Here is a 26,141-nt window from a genome sequence, read left to right as displayed (position 1 = left end):
ATTGTCACCACTACCTGAATTCCAGTAAGCAGAAACTATTTGTTATTGTTTAAGAATATCAACTCCTTGGTAATACTGGATTAGATGATACGGATCCATTGGTGCTTCCTAGTGGGGCAATTACACGGAGCCATGCCAAGCGATATGGGGCAGCCATGTCCTTATATGTTGACCAAATTACACAAGAGCTTCATGATGTGGCATTTAACAAGTGTTGTGTGGAACTTGAAGGCACACCTAGGCTTCTTACAATGTTGGAGACATTTGCTGTTGGTGTAGCACACCCTAACCATGCTAATATGTAAGGGATATGGGCTTGGACGTGTTCTTATCCCTTGTTGCTTGTTTTGGTCTAATTAATATGTAAGGGATATGGGCTCATAGTGTTTATTTAAGTTGTTTTGGGTTGATTTTATGATGCATGAAATCTGCCCAATATTAAGTTGTCTATTTTGGGCTGAAAATGATTCTATTTTGTGTGTACTAGTTAGGCCCATGTGTTTTGGCCTTAGGGCAGCCTAGTTAGATTCTCTTCTTTAGAGTTAGGTTTGTTTGAGGCATATAAATAGCATCCTTAAGATGTAAAACGTGATTTTTTGGCATAAGTTGAATCTAAGGCAGAATTGTTCATGCTCTTGCATGTTCTTCTTAATTAGAGTGATTGTGAGAATTTGCTATCCTCTAATTATATCAAGAATTAAGGTAAACTTATCAACTCATTGTGGCGTTTATCTTGTTCTTTACTCGATTATTGGTGTTTCCATTTCTGTATAAACGTGGGGTGCCATAGAGGGGGATTCATCTTAATCTTTGATCCGATCCACTCGATTAGGGGTTCTAGGAATTCATTTCCTTTGGGTTTCTTGTCATTTGGTATCAGAGCCAAATCAAAGATTTAAGGTAAGTTCTGTTATCTTAGTTTAGGAATTTGAGCTTTCTAGTTGCTGGATTTCCGTTGATGTTGTCTTAATACTTGCTTTCATTCTAGATTTGGATTTTTCTCTTTAGATCTTCTTGGATCTGGACCTTTTCACTTTAAATCTTCTTGGATATAGAATTTTCTCTTTAAATATTCTTGGATCTGGACTTTTTCTCTTTAAATCTTCTTGGATCTGGACTCTTCTCTTTAGATCTTCTTGGATCTGGAAATTTTCTCTTTAAATCTTTTTGGATCTGGAGTTTTCTTTTTAGATGTTCTTGGATCTGGATTTTCTCTTTGGATATTCTTGTTGTTTGCCACGTTTTTCTAGTTATCCTTTTGATCAATTCAAGATCTGGAAGTTTTTCTCTTTGTTTAGCCATAGATTTGTTTAATCAGATCTGTTTAAAAAAAACAAAAAAGGAGAGATCATTGCTGGACAACCTAAACAATCTAATTATGACAGTCTATCTCACACTTAATTAAAGACAGAATATTTGACTTGATTTGGGAACTTATTGACATCCTAGCTTACACTCATTTGAAGGGTAGCATATTTTGACTTGATTTGGGATGTTATCTTGAGAAAACACAAAGTCATTGCTGGAAAAATTAATTATTCTTGCTAAGATAGCCTGTCTCACACTTAATTAAAGACAGAATATTTGACTTGATTTGGGAACTTATTGACAGCCTATCTTACACTCATTTGTAGGGTAGCATATTTTGACTTAATTTGTGATGTTATCTTGAGAAAACACAAAGTCATTGCTGGAAAAGTTAATTATTCTTGCTAGGACAGCCTATCTCACTCTTAATTAAAGGCAGAATATTTGACTTGATTAGGGATCTTAATTGACAGCCTATCCTTTACTCATTTGAAGGGCATCATATTTTGACTTGGTTTGGGGTCTTATCTTGAGAAAATACAAACTCATTGCTGGACAAGTTAATTATTTTGCTAGGACAGCCTATATTACACTTATTTGCACAAGCATGCATTTTTTAGAGATAAAATTAATCAACTTGTGACAACAAGTGAATCTGGTTATCACTATAATTTCTGTGTCAAATATGAAATTTTAGTTTTATTGTTTGCTTGCTTTAATTGGGTAGAATTAAATTAGGTCCATATTTGGTTTGCTTTGTAGTGAACTAAATTCATACATTATATCCAGAATTCGTCTTTTTAAATTTCAGTTTTATTTTCTTTATTTGTGCCTTCTTTGCTTCTATTACAATATTAGGGTGTGTTTGCTTGTTTTTGCACTCTAAACTGATATAATCAAGTAGTACATAATCTAGTTCTTGTGCTACTGTCCATTTCATTTTTAACTGTTCTTTCTAGAATTTGTGCTTACTTTTCCTTGTTAAGGTTTATTTCCTTGTGTTCTAAACGTTCTTTGAGTTGGTTGGTTGGCTTGGAAATTCTGAAGTACAATTGGAGGAATTGCAAGGAGGGGTAAGGAGTGTAAACACGTGAGGGAGTGTTTTTATCTTAACACTATTCTTTTGTGATTTCTATTTTTTTTAAGTACTAATCATGAGTATAGGCAAGTCTGGAGAAACCAGCGGGGAAGGAAATCAAATTAAAGATCCTCAGTTGAAACTTTTCATGGAGTCAATCCAAGGGCAGTTTAAAATCCACAACAGTTTCCTCCAAGATATGAAAAAGGATTTGCAGGAGATTAAAGCCGCCCAAAGCTCTCATACAACAAGAGCTTATCCTAGTACTTCCCCAACTAGATTTCAAACTCTTGAAGATGAGGAGGTCGATAATCCTAATCATTACTTTAGGGATTGGAACAATAAGTTAGGAAGGGTCCAAGGAAGGAAAAGTGTGGATTACCTCAATAAGGTATTCATTCACAAAGGATGGGCGGATGACCATTCTAACGTCATTTTCCTCAAAAGAAGTGTATGAAGACCAGTGTAAAAAGTAAAGTATGAGAATTGAGGTTGTAAAGAAAGAAAAAGAGATTGAAAATAAAATGAGTGAAAATACACATAGTGCATCTAAAAAGAAAGAAGGAAAAGAAAAAGAAAAGAATGTGAGTTTGATAGCTAGGACAAGTGAGGATAAACATGCTTTGTACAATAATCAGCCTATACTTGTACCTTTGTGCAAGGGAGCTTATTTGGCCACTAATGATCTTAACCCATCCTTGCCAAGTGTGTTTGTTGATCTTTTGCAGGATTTTGAACATGCATTTCCGGAAGAGATTACCCAATCTTCATTTGAGGGTAAAAAGGTGGTTCTTGCACCATTGACACCTCAAGAAGTGAATATTGATAAAAAAAAGTTGCTTGAGAGAGAGAAAGAGGCCGCAAAAGATACCAAACAAATTAATGGCCCAATGGAGTTCACTGATGTCTTTCCTGAAGAGTTACCTAGTGGATTGCCACCTTTGAGAGGGATAGAACATCAAATCGACTTCATTTTTGGCTCCACCATTCCAAATCGACCAGTCTATAGAAGAAATCCAATGGAGACAAAGGAGTTGCAAAGGCATATTCAAGTTCTAGCAACCAATGGAGTTCAATACGGTCAAAAAAGGAGAAGAAGAGTAAAGAAAAAGGTATGGATTCTACGGAAAAGTGGTCTGATCCTAGCAAGCAAAAGGATACCTCAACTTTTAACTAAGATTCGAGGACGAATCTTTTCGAGGAAAGGGGGAATGATACAGATCCATTGGTGCTTCCTAGTGGGGCAATTACACGGAGCCATGCCAAGCGATATGGGGCAGCCATGTCCTTATATGTTGACCAAATTACACAAGAGCTTCATGATGTGGCATTTAACAAGTGTTGTGTGGAACTTGAAGACACACTTAGGCTTCTTACAATGTTGGAGACATTTGTTGTTGGTGTAGCACACCCTAACCATGCTAATATGTAAGGGATATGGGCTTGGACGTGTTCTTATCCCTTGTTGCTTGTTTTGGTCTAATTAATATGTAAGGGATATGGGCTCATAGTGTTTATTTAAGTTGTTTTGGGCTGATTTTATGATGCATGAAATCTGCCCAATATTAAGTTGTCTATTTTGGGCTGGAAATGATTCTATTTTGTGTGTACTAGTTAGGCCCATGTGTTTTGGCCTTAGGGCAGCCTAGTTAGATACTCTTCTTTAGAGTTAGGTTTGTTTGAGGCATATAAATAGCATCCTTAAGATGTAAACTGAGATTTTTTGGCATAAGTTGAATCTAAGGCAGAATTGTTCATGCTCTTGCATGTTCTTCTTAATTAGAGTGATTGTGAGAATTTGCTATCCTCTAATTGCATCAAGAATTAAGGTAAACTTATCAACTCATTATGGCGTTTATCTTGTTATTTACTCGATTATTGGTGTTTCCGTTTCTGTATAAACATGGGTTGCCATAGAGGGGGATTCATCTTAATCTTTGATCCGATCCACTCGATTAGGGGTTCTAGGAATTCATTTCCTTTGGGTTTCTTGTCATTAGAGTCCCAACATGTAACCAGTTGTCTAGCCAAAATTTAGTGGTAATGCTATTTTACACATCAAACATGATCTCATTCATAACATCGAGTCTATCGCAAAAGGCTCGAGCTTGGCTTGTGTATATCACAAACAAATTTTAAATGAATCGAGTTCAAATCGAACTCGAGCTTAATAGTTTCAAACATGCTGAGATCGAGCTTTAATGTAAAAGCTCGAATCTAGCTCGAGCTTCAATACAAAAGCTCAAATCTAGCACGAGTTTGCATTAGAACTTCACAAACAAAACCTGAACAACTCAAAACTCGACTCAGTTTCATTCATTTATAATGTTATCATAAACTAAATTTGTCAATATTATGTAGCATAAGCAAACTTGCTTCGACTTTTATATATTTATATAGATAGATAAATATAGGTCGACATTTTATATTCCAACAATGAATTAATTTTTCTCCTTAAAAAAATAATGAATTAATAATGAATTGATTGTTCGCGCATTAGGGGGAGAGAGAAAAAGAAACGCTAAACGACAGTGTTTGGACTTTAGCTATTGAACGACAACAAGCACGGAGCAGAAGTGAGTTAAAAAAAAAAAAAACCAAACGACATTAACTCCTCCTTTATTTCCCCCCTCTCTGCCCTTTCAGATCCCATTTCTCAATCGATGCGCCCCCTTTATATTCTCTTCCATATTTTCGTATCTTCCGCCGTGCGTCTCCGTGCTAGACCGACGATGTTACAATAATTGAAAAAATTAATTCCCTGTGCGTCTCTGTACGAAAAGGTTTACTTTTCTTCTTTCTGGAAAAATCCAAATCGCGCTTTGGTTCAGTGTCAGGTTGCTAATTCGGAGCCTGTTTCCTTGACGAGGTAAAACTAAAATAGTGTTGTCCTTTTTGTTTTATTGTTGTGCTTCTTCGATGGATTGATTCAACCTTCAATTATATGTTTAAATGTAGATTTTCAATATTATTATTCTGGTTTTTGTGCTTATATGGATTTGGTTTCTGATTCAGTTACAAGTACTGCATGTCTTATTCCATTTTTACCTAAGTGGGTATAGCTTTACCCATGAATTTTAGCAATTGTCGAAGTCTATTTGGAACATTGTTTACGCATATATATATATTTTTGATGTCTTTCTCGTAGTTCAGGCCAGAGGTTCTGGGTTTGGCGTGGATTTAAGTTGGAAGGTAGTTTCTTAGGGTTTTAGGTTTCTGTTGTTTGGGGTTTCAGGGTTTAATGTTGAATTGGAGGCTTTGAAATTTTTTAGGGTGAATTATTTGGAGATTTGGAAATATTAGGAAAGGGATTTTGATTTTAGGATTTTGATTTTGGTTTTCTAGATAATAGAATGTGCATTGTGCTACTGCATTTGCTGGTTGCTGCAAATGGTTTGAATGATGGATGCTTCTATGTTGTTGAATTGGTGCTTTAAGCAAAAAGGTTGCAAATTTTGAAGTTTATGCAAAAGGGATTAGATTATTAAATGACTGACTGGTTATCTGACTTCTCTCTGTGTATCTGTGTTGTTTTCAGATTTTCGTGAGGGATTGGCGGTAACCAGTCAGAAGGTTAGAGGGAAATTCTTTGCCTATATGGGTACAAAGAGTGTTGGGAAGAAAGGGCACGAGAAAGAGAAAAAGAACAACGCAGAGGAAGGTTTTTGTAATGAAGATAAAAAAAATAAAGTAAAGGATTTTGGTGTTAATGACAATGATTTTGAACCAAGTGATACTGAAATTGAGACTGTTAATATTGAGGGTGGACTAAATAATCAAGAGATAGAAAATAAGAAGAGGCAGCATAAGGATAGAAAGTCAGGGCAAGGTAGTGCCAACGTAGAATCTCAGGTAATGGAAAAGATGGATGACAGGCATAGAATCTCTAATAGTGAAAATGTTTCTGAGATGATTAATGGCAAAGAAGTAGATCAAAGAAAGACAAAAATTAAGAAACAGAAAAAGCACAAAGATGTGGTTCATGGTCATGTAATTAAAAGTGCAACAGACAGAAAAGAGGTTGAAAATGGAAGGGATCATGTCTATGTTGAGGATCCAAGGAAGGAGAGGAAGAAAAAGAAGGGGCAGCATAATGTGAATTTGGACAGTAGATCAACAAAAATCACGGCTGAGACAGTTAATGACGAAAGTAATAGAATAATAGAGGACGTGAGTAGCATAGATTTAGCTGAAAATCAGGTGGGAGATGGGAAGGTAGGAGCTCATGCCCGTAAGGCAGCGGATGGAAAAGATAAGAAGAAGCGCAAAAGAGAGGACATTGGTAGTGTTGGTCTAATAAATGAAGATGTTGGAAGTAAAAGCAAATGCTTGGATGAAAATATCTTGAAAAAGGTTAATCATTCAGGGAAGGAGAGGAAGAAAAAGAAAAAACATGATGGTATGGAAGGAAAAGATGGTGATAGAGAACAGAAAATGGGTGGAGGTGTTGAGGATACTAATTCATCACAAAAGTCTACACCAAATACAGCTAAGAGAGTAAGTTTTTCTGAAAATGTGGAGGTTTTCCCTTCTTCTGATGGTCCTAGTGATGAGGAGACTCAAAAAGACAAATTGGTGCAAGGAAAGCGATTCTCACCTGAGGAAGATGAGATGGTTAAAGTGGCTGTTTTGAACTACATTGATTCTCATGGATTGGGTGAAGAAGGTCTAAATATGGTTTTGCATTGTAAAAAATATCCTGAAGTTAAAAACTGTTGGAAGGAAATAGGAGCGGCCTTACCTTGGAGACCTCATTCGAGTGTCTATTATCGAGCCCATATTTTGTTTCAAAGGGATAAGAAACGCAAATGGACTCCGGAAGAGGTTGAATTTGTGCAGAAGTTCCATGAGAAATATGGTTCTGACTGGAAAACTATGGCTGAGATACTTGGCAAACATAGGTTTCATGTGAAAGATACATGGCGTAGAATAAAACTTAAAAATAGGAAAGAAGGAAGATGGTCTCAAGAGGAGTACCAAAATTTATTTGATTTAGTGAATAAGGATTTGCGTTTGAAAGCTCTTGAGGAAGTAAAAAAAAGCAAACATGGGATGTTGCGGGATAATATATCTTGGACAGCAATTAGTGACCAGTTAGGTACTAGAACTACTCCTACGTGCTGTCTTAAATGGTATAACCAATTAACATCTCCTATGGTAGCTCAAGGTGAGTGGCTTGATGTGGATGACTATAACCTTGTGATTGCGCTTTATGATTTGGATGCGTGTTGCATGGAAGATGTGGACTGGGATAGTCTTCTGGAACATAGGTCGGGTGATTTATGCCGAAAAAGATGGAGCCAAATGGTCAAACACATTGGTGAACATGGGAATAAGTCATTTGCTGACCAGGTTGAAGTTCTTATGCAGCGATACTGCCCAGATGTTCTTGAAGCAAGAGAAGCTCATAACAGCAAACCTACAGTTACTTGAGGTTCTAAATGCAACTAGGAACAAGAGGTTGTTATGCCACCATATAATGTTTTTGTGGCTTGTTTTGGGTTGCTTTGAGACTGATTGTAGGCTGATGTTAAGAATTTCGTGTAGTTAAAAATGACATTTTTTCACATAAGGCGATTTCAATGTTTCTTAAGATCTCCTTCCCTGTTTTGCTTTTTTTATTACCAAGTTCAAGATGAATATGGTTTGAGTGGCATCTGTCCTTTGTTATTGAGAGAAAACTTTTATATAATATTTGCTTTTTTTTTTCTCAGTTTATTTGCTTTATCAGTGTTGGTGGCACTTGGTTCTGTTATTATCTCTCTCTCTCAAATGCTGGAACTTGGAACCGAAAAAAATCTTGGACAGTAAAATTTTCTATTGGCTGATAGGTGATCATATTCTGATTTACAAAACTGCTTGGTTTTTCATAAGATGGTACTAGCGTTGTGATACTGAAAATAATACCAAATATTCTCTGAATACCTTCGGACCAATTTTATAGAACTGCGACAGGAAGATGCTTTTTCTTCCTGATTTTATATTTTTCCATGTCGAAAAAGAATGTTCATTATGTAGGATCTAAAGTATGGATTTCAATTGCGATTCTATGTGGTGGAAACAGGGTTGTTACAGCTGTTAGTTGTGGCTTGTCTTTATGCTCTGTTTCTTTGGTAAAAATTGAAAAATATATTGTAAGAGTTCACTAAAATTATGGAATGCTTGAGCAAACTAATGTAAGGTATTAGTGGATCCACCACAAGTATCAGCATAAATCAAATGCTTGAAGTTTGATAAAAAAAATTACCAAAACAAGTAAAAAACATGATAGTCCAAATTAACTCGCTTGAGGAAAATGTTAAAAGGCTCATATAGAGACTCTTATTCACAAGATTTTTGCTTCTTTACTAAGTGAAGTTTCTTAAGTGAAATCTAGCCTCAATTTTATGCAATTAGATTTTTGCAGGATGTGATCTGAATGAAAACTGAAAATCGCTGTTCGAATTGACTGTAAATGCCAGGAGATATAGGCGATGGAGCTGGCTGATTTCTTTTGAGCCCCAATAGTGGTCACAGCTGTTGTGGCCTTTGTGTTACTGGTCACACCAGGTCCGTTTGATAGTATTGGAGCCTAATACTCCATTATAGCAGTACAATGGCTGTTGGTCGATTCATAGTCTAAGAATGATGTAATTGTAGAGAAAGCCAATGGGATGACTGATGTCAAATCCATTGTCTAAAATTCCTAACTGTATAGGAAGCCAGTGAAATGCATTGCTTAGCTTTTTATATTAGGTTTTGTTTAATTTCACATACAAACTCTTTGTCCTTCTCTCCCTTCCCCTTCTCCCTTTTCCCTCTAAGACTGCATATTTTCATGGTATATGCTATTCGAACTTGTGCTGTTGTAATTTATTGAGCTTTCCCCTGTCTGAATGAGGAATTGTTTACACCCAGTGCATATGGAAATATGGCACCTTGTATTGACATTCATGTGGGATTCACTGAGCTATGGAAAGTGGATCCCACATTAGTCTAAGAGAGGATGGACATGTAGCCAGTGCATCCAAGAATTTCTCTGTTTTAGTTATATATTCTGCAGCTTTTTTACTCCCGTTGGGTTAATTCTGCACGATTTAAGATTCTAGATTTGTGCTGATTGTTAAACTGGTTTACACTGCTTCTGAAACTATCTTTCTGATAATCAAGTAAAAAGTTCAAGTATTCTGTGACAGAAATAGCGCCAATGTTAGGGTATTATTATTGTTATTATTTGTGTACGATGTTATTAATTATTAGTGTATTTCCCTTCATTTGCCTCATGGATAATTGTTGTTCTTGTCATAAACAGGAGATTACTTTTGCTGCAAGGTACTGATCGATTTGATGGATAATCAGAAGCACAGAATCTTGATGGTTTCAGACTTTTTCTATCCCAACTTTGGTGGTGTGGAAAACCACATTTATTACCTTTCCCAGTGCCTGTTAAAGCTTGGTCACAAGGTCAGAGGTTCAGCCTCCTGTCTGCCAGAGAGCAGCATCAAATTGATTTCCTTGGTTTTAGATATTGTTGATTGCATAAACTATTAACTACATAAATTTTCAGGTGGTGGTTATGACTCATGCTTATGGTAATCGCGCTGGGGTGAGATACATGACTGGTGGGCTGAAAGTTTACTATGTACCATGGAGACCATTTCTTATGCAGAACACTTTACCAACTTTTTATGGGACACTTCCAATTATAAGGACCATTCTTATTCGAGAAAAAATATCATTGGTACATGGTCATCAAGCATTCTCAACTTTATGTCATGAAGCTTTGATGCATGCACGTACTATGGGTTACAAAGTTGTTTTCACTGATCATTCACTTTATGGTTTTGCTGATGTTGGAAGCATCCACATGAATAAGGTATTGCAGTTTACTTTAGCAGATGTAACTCAGGCCATATGTGTTTCTCATACAAGCAAGGAAAACACGGTGCTACGATCAGGTCTTCCTCCAGAAAAGGTCTTTGTGATACCAAATGCTGTGGACACTGCAATGTTCAAGCCTTCCCCAGAGCGACCTGGTGGTGATGAAATTGTCATTGTTGTCATAAGTAGACTGGTATATCGAAAGGGTGCAGACTTGCTTGTTGAAGTCATTCCAGAAGTTTGTCGTTTGCATCCAAATGTGAGTATTTCGAACTGTTATATTGCATTTATGCTGGACAGTTGTTTATTTTTACAAGCAAGTTGTACTAATGGAAAACATCTTGATCAGGCGTTCCTTATCGGACTCGCTGGTCAAAGAGTTACCCATGCATGACTTTTGATTCTTGGTGTTTGATAATTGCATGAGGTTGATACTGGGTGGAATATGCAAGTCAAGTTATTGATAGATGAATGAATCTACTAGCATCTCCCATCGCCTGGACACCTGACTTCCCAAAGAAAAAGAAGGAAAGAAATAAGTATCAATAGTTTTGGTGAAGGATATACCTTCATCTCACTAGTTTTACTTGGCAAGGATATGCTATTTTGCATTTTTGTTGTTCAAATACAACTATTAATTTTTGTCCTGACAGAATTAACATAATTTAGCTGTAAATTTTGAATTGTAGGAATATTCCTCCTTGTTCTTGTTTATAACCACAATATCTATCATTGCAATTTTATTTTCACTTTATTCAAAGGACACTATTGCCATGTTTCTCATTATTGTGCTCGCCTTTCTTGTGGTTTCTCAATATCTTTCATCAATAAAAGGAGGAATTTTAGCAAATGTGTAAAGCAGGGTTGATGATTTCCTTCCTTTAGGACATGAGCTTTATTAATGGTGCGCACCAGTTGGTTTGATTTCTGAACCGAATCAAACAGAAACCGTAATGAGGAGAAAACAGGTGACCAATATAGAACCGATCAGCAGAATTGCCGAAACTGACTCTATAAGAACTGGCTCGTCTGGTTTGGGTCGGTTAGTTTGGGGAGTTTTAGCTATTTTGGTTAGGAAAAAAAAATGTTAGCCACTAAGTGAAAAACATTCAGCATGTTCTGTTAAAAACCAAATCAAAACCGAACAGAACCAGTCAATTTGAGTCGGTTTTCCGGTTATCTCTCACTTATGCTGAGCCCTAAGCTTTATGAATCAGCTGAGGAAGACAAATAGAATTTTGGGTCTAAAATATCACTTTTGTGGACAAATTGTAAAAAATAAGGTCTTTATATTGGGAGAACTAAGATTTTCACATTCCTTTTCTTTTCTCATGGAAATTTGAGAATTTATTTTCCATGTATCATACTTATTTTTGAATCTTGATGTAATGGTAAGGTTGCTTTGTCATGGATCCGAATCCCATTTCCGCTTGTAGAACAAGTAGGCAATGTGAAGCTGTTTGCAAATAGAAGGTGAAGCTGTTTACCTATTGTACTTAAGACTCCCTTTTCAAAATTAAGAATAGTGTTACAATTTAAAAGTTTAATTACTTGATATTTTTCTATGGGTTTGACCGGTAGGATGTCAATAAGTCAATGAGGTTTCTCCATGTAACACTTTGAATGATTTATCTACAAGTAATTCTCTTGTGGATGCTTCATTTATATTCACAAAACTCAAACTACCTCTTGGCAAACTTAAGTGATTATTTTTCATTTCCTGAATTCTCAAATTTCACATGTTTACTTTGATTTTGATTTGATTTAAACATCAAGGCATACGCTGTGCCTTTCTTTGAATATCTCGAGTCGTTCTTGCAATGGAAATGTGCTTGTAAGGGTGCTGTGTTTCCATGGGTAATAATAGAAACCTCATCCGATCACACTGTTCTAAGGGTAGGTAGGTTTTTTGAGAAAGATGAGATAAACGAACAGTGAAGTGAAGAAGTTGATTGCCCATGCAAGTAATCACTCTTGAAAAGCTAAACGTGAGATAGAAACTCATTTTGAGTCATACCATCTGCGCCTAAAAAGATGTAGAACTTTGGGGATGTTTCACTATATGAACTATATATGGTCTTGAATCTGTAACTAGGCTTAGCCCTGCTTGTTGATTTCAATCTAAATATGCTTTTTCTTCTTATTCTTATTTGTGAATATTTATAAACTATCTTCACATGAGAAGACTGTTTTCAGCAGTGAATTTCGTTATCTTTCTGTTTATTGTGCTCCTAGCATCTCATTGGGAAACATGTGTTAAGGTTCGTTTTGTTGTTGGTGGAGATGGACCTAAACGTGTGCGGCTGGAAGAGATGAGGGAGAAGCATTCTCTTCAAGATCGAGTTGAAATGTTGGGCGCTGTGCCACATGCTCATGTTCGGTCTGTCCTGATTTCTGGCCATATATTTTTAAACAGGTACAAAAGATTCTCAAATTTGGATATATTTTGCACTATTTGATTTGGTAGTTTGATAATATTGAAATCAGAGTTCTTCAACATGAAAATTAAATTAAATTCCAGAGTCAGCTGATAGATTTTACTGATGGTCATGAGAACTTGCTGGGGTTGTTATAGGCTTGGTCTTTATGCAAATATAAATACTATAGCAAAATCTGAATTGTTCTTAGCTGGTAGGGGTCTTGTTGCAAAAAACAGGGCAAGTAAGTTGGCACATGGTAGTTCTACTTAAAGAAATGTGAAAGACTTCAGTTATCTGCCCCTCTTTTTAGTTTTATTTGGACCAATGAAAAAGGTACCAGTTTTACTGCATAACTTCTAGCTCAAAAGAGCTTCTTTAGTATACTGCATGATTATCGGGTTTGTTTCTTGCTCTTTCCAAGCATATGCATCTTGTTTCTTTCTTGCTTCTGTCTATGTATCTCTTTCCTTTGATAGAAATTCACCTTTGTCCTTTAAATAAAGGTTTATAGTCAATAACTGGACTTAACACTTTACTGGGGCTTTGGCAATTGCATCTGAAGTGTTTGTCATTTTTAGATATGGTACATTGAGCCCTTTGATACCTATACGATAAGCAGTTCTCTTTTTTTTTTTTTTTTTGTGTGTGTGTGACAGTGCTTTTCGCAAATGTACGAAATCGCAACAAGTAATATAGAATGAGAATAGTATCGTTTCCACAGGGATTGTATACCAAGTACTGAAATTGTGTTAACCTACTATTATTTAAATGGCGATTTAGGGAAATTATTTTAAGAAACTAAATTCGACAAATAAAGATAATAAAAAGAAATCAAGCAAGCAATTTTTGATTAAAAGAAATCAAAGATTAAAGACTACTGTGATTTTGATTTCACTTAATTCTATCCAATTTATTTTATTAGTTCGTTGATCAATTTTAATTGTTCAAGTAAGGGAAACAACCCTAAAATTACTAACAAGCTCTCCCGATGTATTGTTAGCTATTTTAACCTGGTCTAATTACCTATCTTCCAATAGTGCAATCAAACATGAATTAAATCATTAAGTTTATGGTTTGTTTATGAATTTATAATCTAAGGTTGTTAATTTATGAAAACCCCATGAGTCAAACCATATAGCTTCCACATCAAGTTATTATTCTCATGTAATTTATTACATTTTTCATATCAAAAACCATTCTCCCGATAGTAATTAATGAAATAAATCAATCCATGGGAGAAACTCTGCTTGGAAGCATTAAGCTCAATAATAAATTATACTTTGAACAAAGAAAAATAAATCTAATATTATAAATTGGAAAAGAAATTAAGCTACATCAAATCCCTAGTATGAGAGTTTAGTTCGACATAGTAATTAAATAAAACTCAATTAAACTTGATAATAATTCCATAATCAATGTGAATAATGAAAAGTAAAAACAAGATTAAGAGTTTAGAGATAAAAATTAGTCAAATAACGTGGACAACTTCCTTGAATCTTAACACAATGCTTGATCACTTGAAGTCTTAAAGAGAGAAAAATAATAGAACAAAAGATATTAAAACTAGAGATATCTTTACAATGAATTGGTTCTCTTTTTATATAAACTTCCTGGGAGAAAATCCGACTTCGTTTAGGAAATAGAGTCTTCATTAAGAAAGAAACCTTTTGGAAATAGGAAATTGGAATTTCTTCTCAATTAGGACTCCCCTATGCGCCTAAATAAGATTAGAAGTTGATCCGCACGTCAGGAAATCATCTTATGTGGGCCCATGTATGTAGTAAGGACTGGCTGGCATTCGCAACCCAAAATAAAACTTAATTCGCAGCACGGGCTTGCTGGGCGGCACGGTCAGGGCGTGCCGGAGCTTGAGTTCTAAGGATGGTTCAGCACGGGCCGTGCTCAGGGGCACGTCTAGAGAAGAATCTGTGGCACGGGTGTGCCATCTAGCACGGCTAGGGCATGCTAGGCTCTGAGTCTCCATATTGATTTTCCTTGATTCCAGCACGGGCGTGCTGAATTGCACGGCTTGGGCGTGCTAGAGCCTAAGTGTTCTGCTTTATTTTGCTCTTTTTTGTGCCAAAATCCTACAAATTTCCTTAAGATTAAGCAAATTATGTTTCAAGGAAGCTTTGATGAAAAATATAAATAAAACTGAATAAAAAGCTAACTAAAGTAATAAAAACTACTAAAAATCCTAATAGAAATTATATTAAAAATACTATAAAAATAACACTTATCAGTGTGGGTCCCTTTTTAAATACTTGTTGCTAGCAATGCAACTAAAACTTACAAAAGAGTGATATGAGTAAGATCTCAAGTATAAAGCATCTACTAAATCTAGCAAAGCTCTGGAGTAGACTTAGCATAACTGACGGCCTAAGTTCCTGCATGCCCAAAGGGCAAACATGGGAAATTAGACTTGGCATGACTATATTTTATCATGAGCAGGATCTCCCTTTCAAGACCAGGTTCACCTTATTCAACTAAGCCACACTTCAAATTTAATTGGGTTTGTCTATATGGATTCTTTTCTTTTATGCTTGGTTTGAGTTGAGCCTTTAAGGTTTTTCGAAAGAAGTATAGTGCACGGGAAATTCTTTTCTGGACAGAGGATCTATTTCTTCAAAAGCTCTTCTTTCAGTGTTCTCTCAGCCATCCTCCCATAGTGGTTACTTGATCCTTGATTTATTCAAGGAAACACAAGACGAGGCATAAACGGCTATCCGAAATTAATACTAATTAATATTATATAAGTAATTAATTTTTGTAATCATCAAGAAATGGATGAAACAGGATTAATAATGAAAAGGCTAGAACCACAAATTCTGGGCATTGCTTTTGCTGTTCAATTAAGTGCCAACATTAATCTTGAAAGGGGAAGCTGCCAATGCTGACTTGTAAAAACTGTGCTGAATTTTGGATCATTAGTTGGGGATCTTGGTTCTGGGGATTTAGGATGGGGGTGATGGTGAAGGTTTATCTACTCTTTCTCCCTTTGAAGAGGTTTTTGGCTAGTGAACGACAAAGATTCGGGATTCTGTAAAATCTTCACCCATGTCCAAGTTTCTGATCATGCAGCTCTTTGTAAGTTTTATCTACTCTTTTCCCTTTGAAGAGATTTTTGGCTAGTGAACCACAAAGAGTGAAGATTCCGCGAAATCTTCATACAGGTCCAAGTTTCTGACCACTCGGCTCTTTGTTAAAGGAATTGGAAAGTAGAATAATTGAACAGTTGAATTCAATCTGAATAAATTAAAAGTAGTGGAAATGAATCATATGATCTAATATTGGTCCTATTACTAGCACCCAAATGAGTGTCCGTGCCTATGTCTTGGCTTTTAGGACATGGAATTACTGAGCTTCCTTCTTGACTATTCAATGTTGACTGGCTTTTAGGACTACAACACACATGAAAAAAGCAAAAGAGAGCACAACCGAAACTCGCATGGCAGTAATATGTGGGGATGCATGTGTTATTAAGTCAGGTTGAATAATTTCACTACTGCAGATATTCTGTTGTCCCATCAATTCACCTTTAGTTATCCTTGAATTATGTCTTATATTTTTTTCTTGCTGTCTCATATGTTTTTCACTTTTGACAGTTCTTTAACCGAAGCATTTTGCATAGCAATATTAGAGGCTGCTAGTTGTGGATTATTGACAGTCAGTACACGAGTAGGAGGTGTCCCTGAGGCATGTATCATGAGGCTTTTTTCTTCAATCTGGTTGATATAAATATTGATGGTCAATAGTTTTAAAGGTTAAGCTAGTTGCATGCTGGAGTGATTAAATTCTGCAAATTCTAAATAATGTAACCAGTTGACTCTCCATGTAGGTTCTACCAGATGACATGATTGTACTTGCAGAACCTGATCCTGGTGATATGGTACAAGCAATTAGAAAAGCAATTTCTATTCTTCCAAAAATTGACCCACAAGTTATGCATGATCGAGTAAGTGAAAATAATTGCTTATGGTAATTTTTACCTTTTTGATATTTTTTTTACCACCTGTGCAATTGCCAATATTTGCTTAATGTTTACTGACTAGATGAAGAAACTCTACAATTGGCATGATGTGGCCAAACGGACAGAGATTGTATATGATCGTGCTTTGAAATGTCCCAATCAAAAATTTTTGGAACGACTCTCACGGTAAGAAATTGCAAAATCCTTTATTATTATGAGGACACTCATTTAGTAAAAATCCAGTTAAGATGGATTTACTGTGCTGTCTCGTTGAGCTTTCTTCTTTAAGACTACTTTCATGCCAATAACCTCAAAGTACTTATACTTGGTGGTTTTGTGATACAAACTTAGTATTTGAACTATATAGTTGCTTGGAATCATAATGATTTGATTAAAATACTATTGTCCTTTGACGCTTAATACAATTGAACCGCTGCCGTGGTTCTCCTCTCTAAATTCATACTGCAATTTGGAAGTTATATTACTGGTGTGCGATGTTAAGTGTCTGAAGTCAGTTAAACTTCAAGAATTCTTAGACTTGCATGTTTGTTTATTAGGTACCTCTCATGTGGTGCTTGGGCAGGGAAGCTTTTCTGCTTGGTTATGATCATTGATTTTTTGCTATTGCATATAGTGCAATTATGGCAGGTAAAACCTCATTTAAGGCTTTTCTGCTTGGAAGATTGTTTTTTATGTTATTGCCTTCTGGAGTAATTTTGTTCTACATGCAAATTATTGATCCTCTCTTCATTTTTGTGTCTGGGACTTGTACACTGAATATTGTTTTCTGTATTATATTTGAATCTTTATTTTTTCTTTTTATATTCAATTAGCCAGCAGAGAATATTGAAGAAGTACCTGAATTCACTGTTCTTAATCACCAAGATAGAGAGAGGTTCTTGAACTTCAGCGATGGTCAAAGCTCGAAATGATATATTTGAAGACTCGATTTTTTTTCTTGCATATCTTTTTTCTGCAAGAAAAGGAAAGATTGCGTTTGAAACATTGCAGCTGTTATGTAATTGACATTAACCTGAAGAGGGAAGAGAGTTAAAAGAAGACTAACCGACCGAGTTTTACTTTGTGGAGAAGCTTATACCATTGAGCATTGGTTGTAAGAACTAATATAATGCTTTCTTAGCAAAGACTTTATGATAATACTGATGTTTTAATAGAAGATCACAAAGACATTTTAGGGCCAGTTGTTGCATTATTACCCTCAGGAGCAGTGGTGGATGAAGATGGAATGGATCATTCCTCTTGATTCGATTTCTAATAGAAAATGGCTATTGTACAGTAGCCACACGACATTTCATTTTTTTGCTGCTTCTTTTTTATTTGTAATATATGTAAATGGCAAATATCTTCATCCCACTAGGCTAAGATTAAATCCTGCTCTCGTCGAGTGGGTCCAGTAAAGGGTAGACGCTTCCAGCTTCAACCTCAATTAGGGGAAAATGACTATTGTATAATAGCCTCATGATTGTTGAATTTTATTATCATTTTCTTAGAAATAGTCAGTTAACCATTTTAATATGGGATATGGGATTGGTATTATTTCCCGTTGAATTTATCTTTATTTTAAGAATTCTAATTCAATTAGCAGTGTGTCTGCATCTGTAGAAGTAATGAAACTGCCTTTCTTAAGAAAAAAACAAGAAAAGAGAAAGAAAGGAGTAGTAAAAACCTAATTAAACAAAAAAAAAAGCATCATATGTTGCCTTTTCTTACCTTCTCTTGACATGGATTGATTTTTTTTTTTTTTTTTTTTCTGAAACAGTATAATTTTTGTTTTGATAAAGTTTTTATTAGTGAAAATTTTGGAAATTTAAGGAAGAAATTTTACATAATAATCAAGCAAAATTATTCTCATATAATTCAATGCTTAATTAAATATATTTATCTAAACATTACGCATAAAAATAAAAGTAAAATCATCAAATTCATAATATTAACTTTATTCAATAAACTTTGTTGATGCTAAATTTTTATTAAATTTAATCAAAAATATAAATAATAATGTCACATTATTTTAATATTAATTAATAATTAAGAGTAAAAATCAAAATTCTATTTAATTCTCACAAACATAACTGCATGAAAGTTATAAGCACTTTTTTTTTTTTTTGTTAATTTTATTATATTTTTTCAAATAAATAATACTTTCTGCTGTTAAACCATGATAATAAATACCATATATGTTTTATCCATGTGTTTCAATTTAACCAAAATTATAAGCATTATTATTTTTAATTTTAAATGAGATTCAATATTGTAAATAAGCAGAATTGAGCTACCATTTAATGAAATGTATAATTAAATTTGATTCGAATTTGACAATCGAGCTTTTATAAAATCGAACTTTGCTTGTTTGTTAAATGAGTTTCATAAATAAATTCTAACTGACTTAGTAGTTGTCTAATAAGTTAGAACAAGATTTTTCCTAACTAAATATCGAAAAATTCACAAATCATTTAATTTATTTTCAGCCCTATATTTTCTTTCCTTTTTTGTTTTTGGCCGCGAGATTTTTTCACCCACTAATACAGATGGGTCTAATCATAGTTCTAATTGAAAGTGATTTGTAAATAAAGTCCTTCTAATTCAATGTCGAAAAAAAAAGTCCTTCTAATTGACTCTAGATTTTGATAAAAATAAATAAATAAATAAATAAAACAAGATTTTCCCTAACATTACAGAGCGAATTAAAGTAGTCTATAAAAGAATAAATTGGATACAGTTCTTATGAAAATTTAATTATAAATAGTATTTAAGAACGTCTGCACGTTAACTTGTTATTTAATTCACAATTTTATATGATTTATCATGTTTATTTTTAAATTCAGTTTAATATTTAATTGTAATGGTACAATTATATCTTTAATTGACATTTGAGTCTCTCTATATATAACATTAATATTTTAGAACATATATTGCACCTATTGATTATTGATTCTTGTCGTAGATATTCGTTGTTTAATTTATAATTTTTTTATTATTTATCAAGAATAATTCTCATTATTATTTTAATTCCCATTACAAAATAATTGAACATAATAGTTAATAGATTATAAAACAATTGGTATTTAAATAAAATATTTATTATAAATTGATTATCTTTCATATTCATGCTATTTTCCATAAAATTTAAATAAAAATATGGATAAATCTAAAAATCGAAAAAAATTTATGACAGTTTATAAATTTTATTTTTATTATAAAATAGAAAAATAATACAGAAGAATAAAAGTAATAATAATGATTTTTTATAGAAAATAATGAATTTTCTATTAAAAAATAAATAAGAGTAATTATAATAAATATATAGTTAAATCAATTTATGCTAGTGAACACAAGTTAAAAAATTAAATATACAATAATGATTAGACTTAGGATTATAATATTTTATATATAAATACAAAATAAGATTTAAAGAATTTAAAATTTAAAAATTAAATATACGAAATAATGATTAGACTTAAGATTATAACATTTTATAAATAAATACAAAATAAGATTTAGAGATTTAGATTTTGAATTATAACTGATAACAAATAAGATTAATAAAATATAAAATAATATTGATATCGGATAAATGATTGACAATAATAAGTCAAGCTATTATCCGACGTATATTTAATTGCGAAATACTTGATAATTAAAATAAAGAAATTCTTAATATTGAAAATAAATAAAATTTGCATAATAAAATAATTTTATATAAATATATTAAGATGATAAATAATATATGATTAGAAGACGGAACAAAACTTCAACAATAGGTCATAAAAATTAAAAAAAAAATTTGCTTTTTAAACTTATTATACCGAAAATTAAAATTAAAAATTATATTTTTTCTAAAAAAGTTAAAATGTATATTCAATTAGTAGTATAATCAATTTAAATTAAAAATTTATACTTAATTAGTAATTTCTATAATTAAAGAATGTATTTGAATTTCAATTATTATTCTATTTAATTAAGAAAAAGATTTTATTTATTTTTTCAATCAATAAAATTAAAATTTTTAAAGAAGTTTTACTTACTAAAATTATTTTTGATAATTTCAATTCTCTTCTCCCTATTCTCACTTTTGCAAATACTAATTTTCTTGAACATACATTAAACACTGTATGTGCTAGTTGATTTCTACTCAATTTAAGTAAGTACAATTTAATTTATATATATAATTATATATATATATATATATATATATATATATATACACTTTTCTATTAATTTTTTTATTATAAATTATAATATTATGGAGAATTTATATTCTAAAAATCTATGAGTACTCACAAAATAGAAGAAAAATTTTTTATAAAGTAGTAAAAAAAATTTAATAATTAAATAACTTATTAAGAAAAGAAAATATTTATAAATATTATTATAATTTGACAATAAAATTTTTATGAAAATAAAATTAAAATTTTTAATAATATTTTTTTTATTAATACATAAATTTAGTAGGAGCATTTTTTTTTTATCGCAACGTTCAAGTTATAGATAGATAGATTATAGATATATATGGATATAGATTACAGAAAATATTACCTTTTCCTAAAAAAAAAAAGGGAAATGGGCAGTGCTAGTTGTGACTTGCACAATCTGTGTATAGTAAATGTAAATTATCCATAATGCCTTTAATATATTTAATTGTTTATTAGGCATAGAGAAGTGAGAAAGACCCCTCTATAAATTAAACTACAAAATGAAAGTGCACTGTTGTCCTTGCCGTTGCCAACTACTTGCCGAACTGACGCCGGCCACCGTGCATAATGACTGGAAAATTGAACTGACCCAAAACCTTGCTCACTATATATCAAAACAATGAAAATTTCATGACGAACTTAGTTTTGTTATCAATTTACTGCTACGTGAACTGCTTGAGCTTTTATTCTATTTTAATTACGTAATCAACAAGAGGAGCAAGTCTCTTTAAGAGCATACTGTACTATATGGAAAGAAGGAAAGGAAGGGGATGGAACTCTTTTCCTTTAAAGCAAGAAGTCTTAAAAGGGTCTTAAACTAGGGCCAGGAGATAGATTTGAATATTGCCACACTCGAGGAACAGGCCAACGAAACTTACAAGTAAGGAGATCAAAGTAAAGAAAAGAGAAAAATGTATTTTATTAATTTTATCGATTTCATCAAAAGACCCCAACTCAAACTCAATTTCAATTCGCATAATCTTTCACCAAATCTTTAAGTGAATACAAAATCAAGTTTACTTTTATAGAAAACTATAAATTCAAGGTTACCTCAATAAGAAATGTAGTCAGAATTGCAAAACCCAACCGGAAAACTAAAAAATAACAAAAATTGAATTTCTTAGTCTGCAAAAATATGAACTTGATCAACCAAATGATGACCAAAAATAAACTTATTAAGACTAGAGGTGTATTTTACAATTTTGTTCACGTTATATGGTGGCTGGAGTTCGATCGGAAAGGACAGACAGTGAGTCGCTTGACGTAACAAAGGAGGAAAGGAAGAAGAAAAATGACATTTACTCTTCCCTTAAACTATTTATAGTCCGGTTTGACCCGTTTAGAATTCGATTCGATCTGAATCACAAAATTTTAATTTCTTTGGTTTTCTAGCGGTTTAACTTAATCGATTAGATTATTATGATTATTATGCATTAATTGATTAGACTAAGAAATAAATATATTAATTGATTTTACATACTTCCCTTAATCATTGGAAGACTTTCTATATCCATCAGATATAAATGTATTAATTGATTTTACATACTTCCCTTAATCATTATAATTCTAAGATTTGAGAGTCAATACCTTAATTAGCATATATAATTAATCAATGTCAAGATATTTCAAATTATTAAAATATAACTATAACCTTTTTAATTACTAGCTAGTATTATTTTATATAATAATAATAATAATAATAATAACCATTTTACGATCAAAAGGACGTAGTTTTGATATCGTAAGTTTAAATTAATTCTCAACCAAAACTATGTCATGTTAACTATGCTAATTATCATTCTCATTCTAATTGCATCACAATTATGGACATTCTATAATTAGCATTATAATCAAATTTAATATTAACTTATATTATATGATTAAAACTATTATAATTATCATTATTATTATAATAGTACTATAATTATAAAATTTGTAATTATTACTAATTTATAATCAAACTATTCATATTCTAACAATATTTATACTAGTATAATTATAATTATAATAATTATTATAATTATAATACTATAATCAAACTTAATACTAACTTCTATTATATGATTATAATTATTATAATTACCATTATCATTCTAATAGTACTATAATTATAAAGTTATAATTATTACTAATTTATAATCAAACTTATTCATATTCTAACAATATTGTATACAAGTATAATTATAATTATAATTATAGTTTTATAACGAAACTTAATACTAACTTCTATTATATTATTATGCCTATTATAATTACTATTATCATTCTAATACTACTATAATCACGGAATTTTCAATTATTACTAATTTATAATCAAACATATTCATATTCTGTGATATTGCATACTCGTATAATTATTAATTATGACTATAATTATAATTATAGCTAAATAAACTAAGTTAAAATAGTTCTCTTTGATAATACTAGGCATTATATCTACTAAGTATTATAATGCTAAGTATAATTACAATACTAAAAGGATTAATAACCTTATAGACAAATGAATAATCTAATTATGCTAATATGTAATATTGTTATATTACGAATAGATTTGCATATAAACTAGTGATTATTAGAAATTTTATAATTATAGCACTATTAGAATAATTGTGATAATTATAATAGTTATATATAATCGTATAATAGAAGTTATTATAATATTAAGTTCGACTATAATACTAATTATAATTAGAATGTCTATAATTATGATACAATTAGAATTTAAATGATAATTAACATAAATGATTGTTTTGATTGTGGGTTGATTTAAACTCCCTACATCAAAACCGCGTCGTTTTGATGGTAAAATGAACAGCAAGGTATGATAATCTGGATCTGAACCACTAAATCCCCAATCCTTTGCTTGTTGTGCAATGACAAGTCATTCAAATCGACTTGAGTTCTCACTAGACTTGAGTATTCCATAAAGAAGAACGGATAGGTGAATGCTAAAATGCTTCTTCTTCGCTACCTGGAAGTTGGGGAACGAGGAATGAGACCAAACATTATTATTATTATAATGCTAGTTTGTAATTAAAAATGCTATAATTATATTTTAATGGTTTGAAATATCTTGATATTGATTAATTACATGCTAATTATTAATTAAAGCATTGAATCTCAATTCCTAGAATTATGCCTTATGTTAAGATAATCATCATTTCAATGGATATAGAAAGTTTTCTAACGATCAAGGAAAGTATGTAAAGATCAATTAATACATTTATTTCTTAATTTAATCTAATTAATACTACAAGTTAAACCGTTAGAAAACAAAAGAAACACATGCTTTTATAATTCAAATCGAATCGAATTTAAATCAGACCAAATCGGACTATAAATAGTTTGGGATGAGAGAGAAAATTCTACTTTATTCTTCCTCTCCTCCTTTGTTTGCCTCTTACCATAGAAGTCGACTTTATTGCCTCTCTTTCTCCAATCAAACTCCGGTCGTCGATCGTTTAACAAAAATAAAACAGCGAAATACTCCTCTAGTTACGGGAAGTCTATATTCGGTCACCGTTCGGTCAATCGAATTCCTATTTTTGGTACTAAGAAATTCAAGTTTTATTGTTTTTGAATTTTCCGGTTGAATACGATTCCGGCCATATAATCCTTGTTGAGATAAGCTTGAATTTATAGTTTTTTATGAACTAAAGTTGATTTGGCGGAAGGATTTTATGGATTGAAATTTGGGTTTAAGTTTGGTAAATTTAGGGCTTTATTGAAATTGATAAAATTTATAGAAATTGATAGTAAAACTGAGATTCTCACAAAATTCTCATCATTGTAATATATAAAGAACAACTTTCTTAATTGATTCCATTTCCGGCCACCATGCATGGCTGTCGACGGTGACGGTCCTCATAAAATCCGCTCAGTTGAAACTCATAATATCCGATGTATAATAAAACAAACTGTTTAAATTTTTTAAGGACATTATTGTCCTTTTACGTCATATCACAAAATAAACTGCAAGGGCATTACTGTCCTTTTACCATAGTCCACCTGGCTGTGCCAGGCACAATTTGTGCCAAAACTATTCACCGAAAGGAAAAATAATTACTATTATCCTTGCCCAAGTCCAACTTAGTTGAAATTTGCAGTTAAGAAATTAGGCCCAATTCCTCGTTTTAATTAATTAATTTTTTATTTATAAATGCCTGTTTATCGTGCCCTTTTTAAAACCCCAAAACCTTCATCTGACTTTTCCCTTCGAAATCAGAACTCTATAAACCCTAACGTGTTCTCCTTTGTTTCCCTAATAATGGTTTCTCAAGCAATATCGATAGGCCCACCACAAATCTTTACAGATTTTCCCAAAACCCAACAACTCCTCCCTCAAACTTCCACCACCACCACCGCCACCACTCCAGCCACGGGCACCATCACCACCAAAACCCAGGAACTACTCTTTAATCTCAACAAACCCCGCTCTAAGGACCGCCACAAGAAGGTGGAGGGCCGTGACACACGTGTGCGAATTCCGGCAGACTGTGCCGCACGTATTTTCCAACTGACCCGAGAACTGGGCCACCGTACTAATGGTCAAACGATTGAGTGGTTGCTCGACCACGTGCCGCCCTCCCACTTCCCATCCAGAGCGACCCCCGCCGTCTCCGTTGCCACCTGTGATGACAATTTAAGAATTACTGCAAAAAATTCATCTTTGCACGATGTCCCTTCAACAAATGCTTCCTTAAAGCAATCAAAACCAAAAAACATTGAATCTTCAAACTCTTCTGGTAATGCTTCTGGTGGGATTTTTCAATATTCAAATTTTTTGGATTCTTCACTGTTACCAACACCGGCACCACCAACAAGAACGCCAAGAATGGGAGATCAAGAGAGGAATAGAAAAGAATTAAGGGGTGAATCTGAATTTTTACCTGGTAAAGATGGGAATTTGCCTACCATATCTTTCACTTCTTTGTTGATGCAGTTGCAGAGAGAACCATGAATGCTTTTGATCTTTTTCTTTTCCCTTCTCTCTGTTTCTAGGAGATGCAATGCAAATAGGTTAACTTATAGTGGTCTAGTTCAAGGGTATAGAGAAACTTTTATTGGGCTTTTATATGTTGGATAATTCATTAACATCATTTTGTTAGTAGTAAAGTTGACCCTATTTTGTCCATTGATTCTTTGTTGCTCTGTTTTCTTTTCTTTTATATAATCATTTTTTATCTTTCCCTTATGCTCTTTTTAGTTATAAATTAATACAATAAAAAATAATTATTATAATAATGATAAGATAAAGATGCTGTTGCTCCCTACTTAGTTGAGCTTAATAG

General features: G+C 32.7%; 3 protein-coding genes across 3 annotated transcripts; all 3 read left to right on the top strand.

Annotated features, from left to right (window-relative positions):
- Nucleotides 1-5,113: 5,113 nt before the first annotated feature.
- LOC149498857 (uncharacterized) lies at nucleotides 5,114-8,099 on the top strand. The gene is made up of 2 exons (XM_089720500.1): nucleotides 5,114-5,255; nucleotides 5,925-8,099. The coding sequence occupies exon 2, from the start codon at nucleotides 5,984-5,986 to the stop codon at nucleotides 7,817-7,819; it is 1,836 nt and encodes a 611-aa protein (XP_089576626.1). The 5' UTR covers nucleotides 5,114-5,255; nucleotides 5,925-5,983; the 3' UTR covers nucleotides 7,820-8,099.
- SETH2 (UDP-Glycosyltransferase superfamily protein) lies at nucleotides 7,707-18,172 on the top strand. The gene is made up of 9 exons (XM_012209362.4): nucleotides 7,707-7,846; nucleotides 9,678-9,829; nucleotides 9,933-10,505; nucleotides 12,508-12,662; nucleotides 16,272-16,362; nucleotides 16,505-16,621; nucleotides 16,719-16,822; nucleotides 17,194-17,284; nucleotides 17,470-18,172. The coding sequence occupies exons 1-9, from the start codon at nucleotides 7,828-7,830 to the stop codon at nucleotides 17,566-17,568; spliced, it is 1,401 nt and encodes a 466-aa protein (XP_012064752.2). The 5' UTR covers nucleotides 7,707-7,827; the 3' UTR covers nucleotides 17,569-18,172.
- A 6,945-nt stretch (nucleotides 18,173-25,117) lies between these two features.
- Nucleotides 25,118-25,810, top strand: LOC149498856 (transcription factor TCP14-like). Its single transcript, XM_089718638.1, has one exon. It carries the CDS (start codon nucleotides 25,118-25,120, stop codon nucleotides 25,808-25,810), a length of 693 nt encoding a protein of 230 aa, XP_089574764.1.
- The last annotated feature ends 331 nt before the right edge of the window (nucleotides 25,811-26,141 follow it).

Source organism: Jatropha curcas, chromosome 1, assembly GCF_041381405.1.
Source record: "Jatropha curcas cultivar XTBG-Jc1 chromosome 1, XTBG_Jcur_1.0, whole genome shotgun sequence".
Lineage (NCBI taxonomy): Eukaryota > Viridiplantae > Streptophyta > Magnoliopsida > Malpighiales > Euphorbiaceae > Jatropha > Jatropha curcas.
The sequence above is the reverse complement of the archived record's forward strand: the minus strand, read 5'-3'. Positions and strand labels throughout refer to the sequence as shown.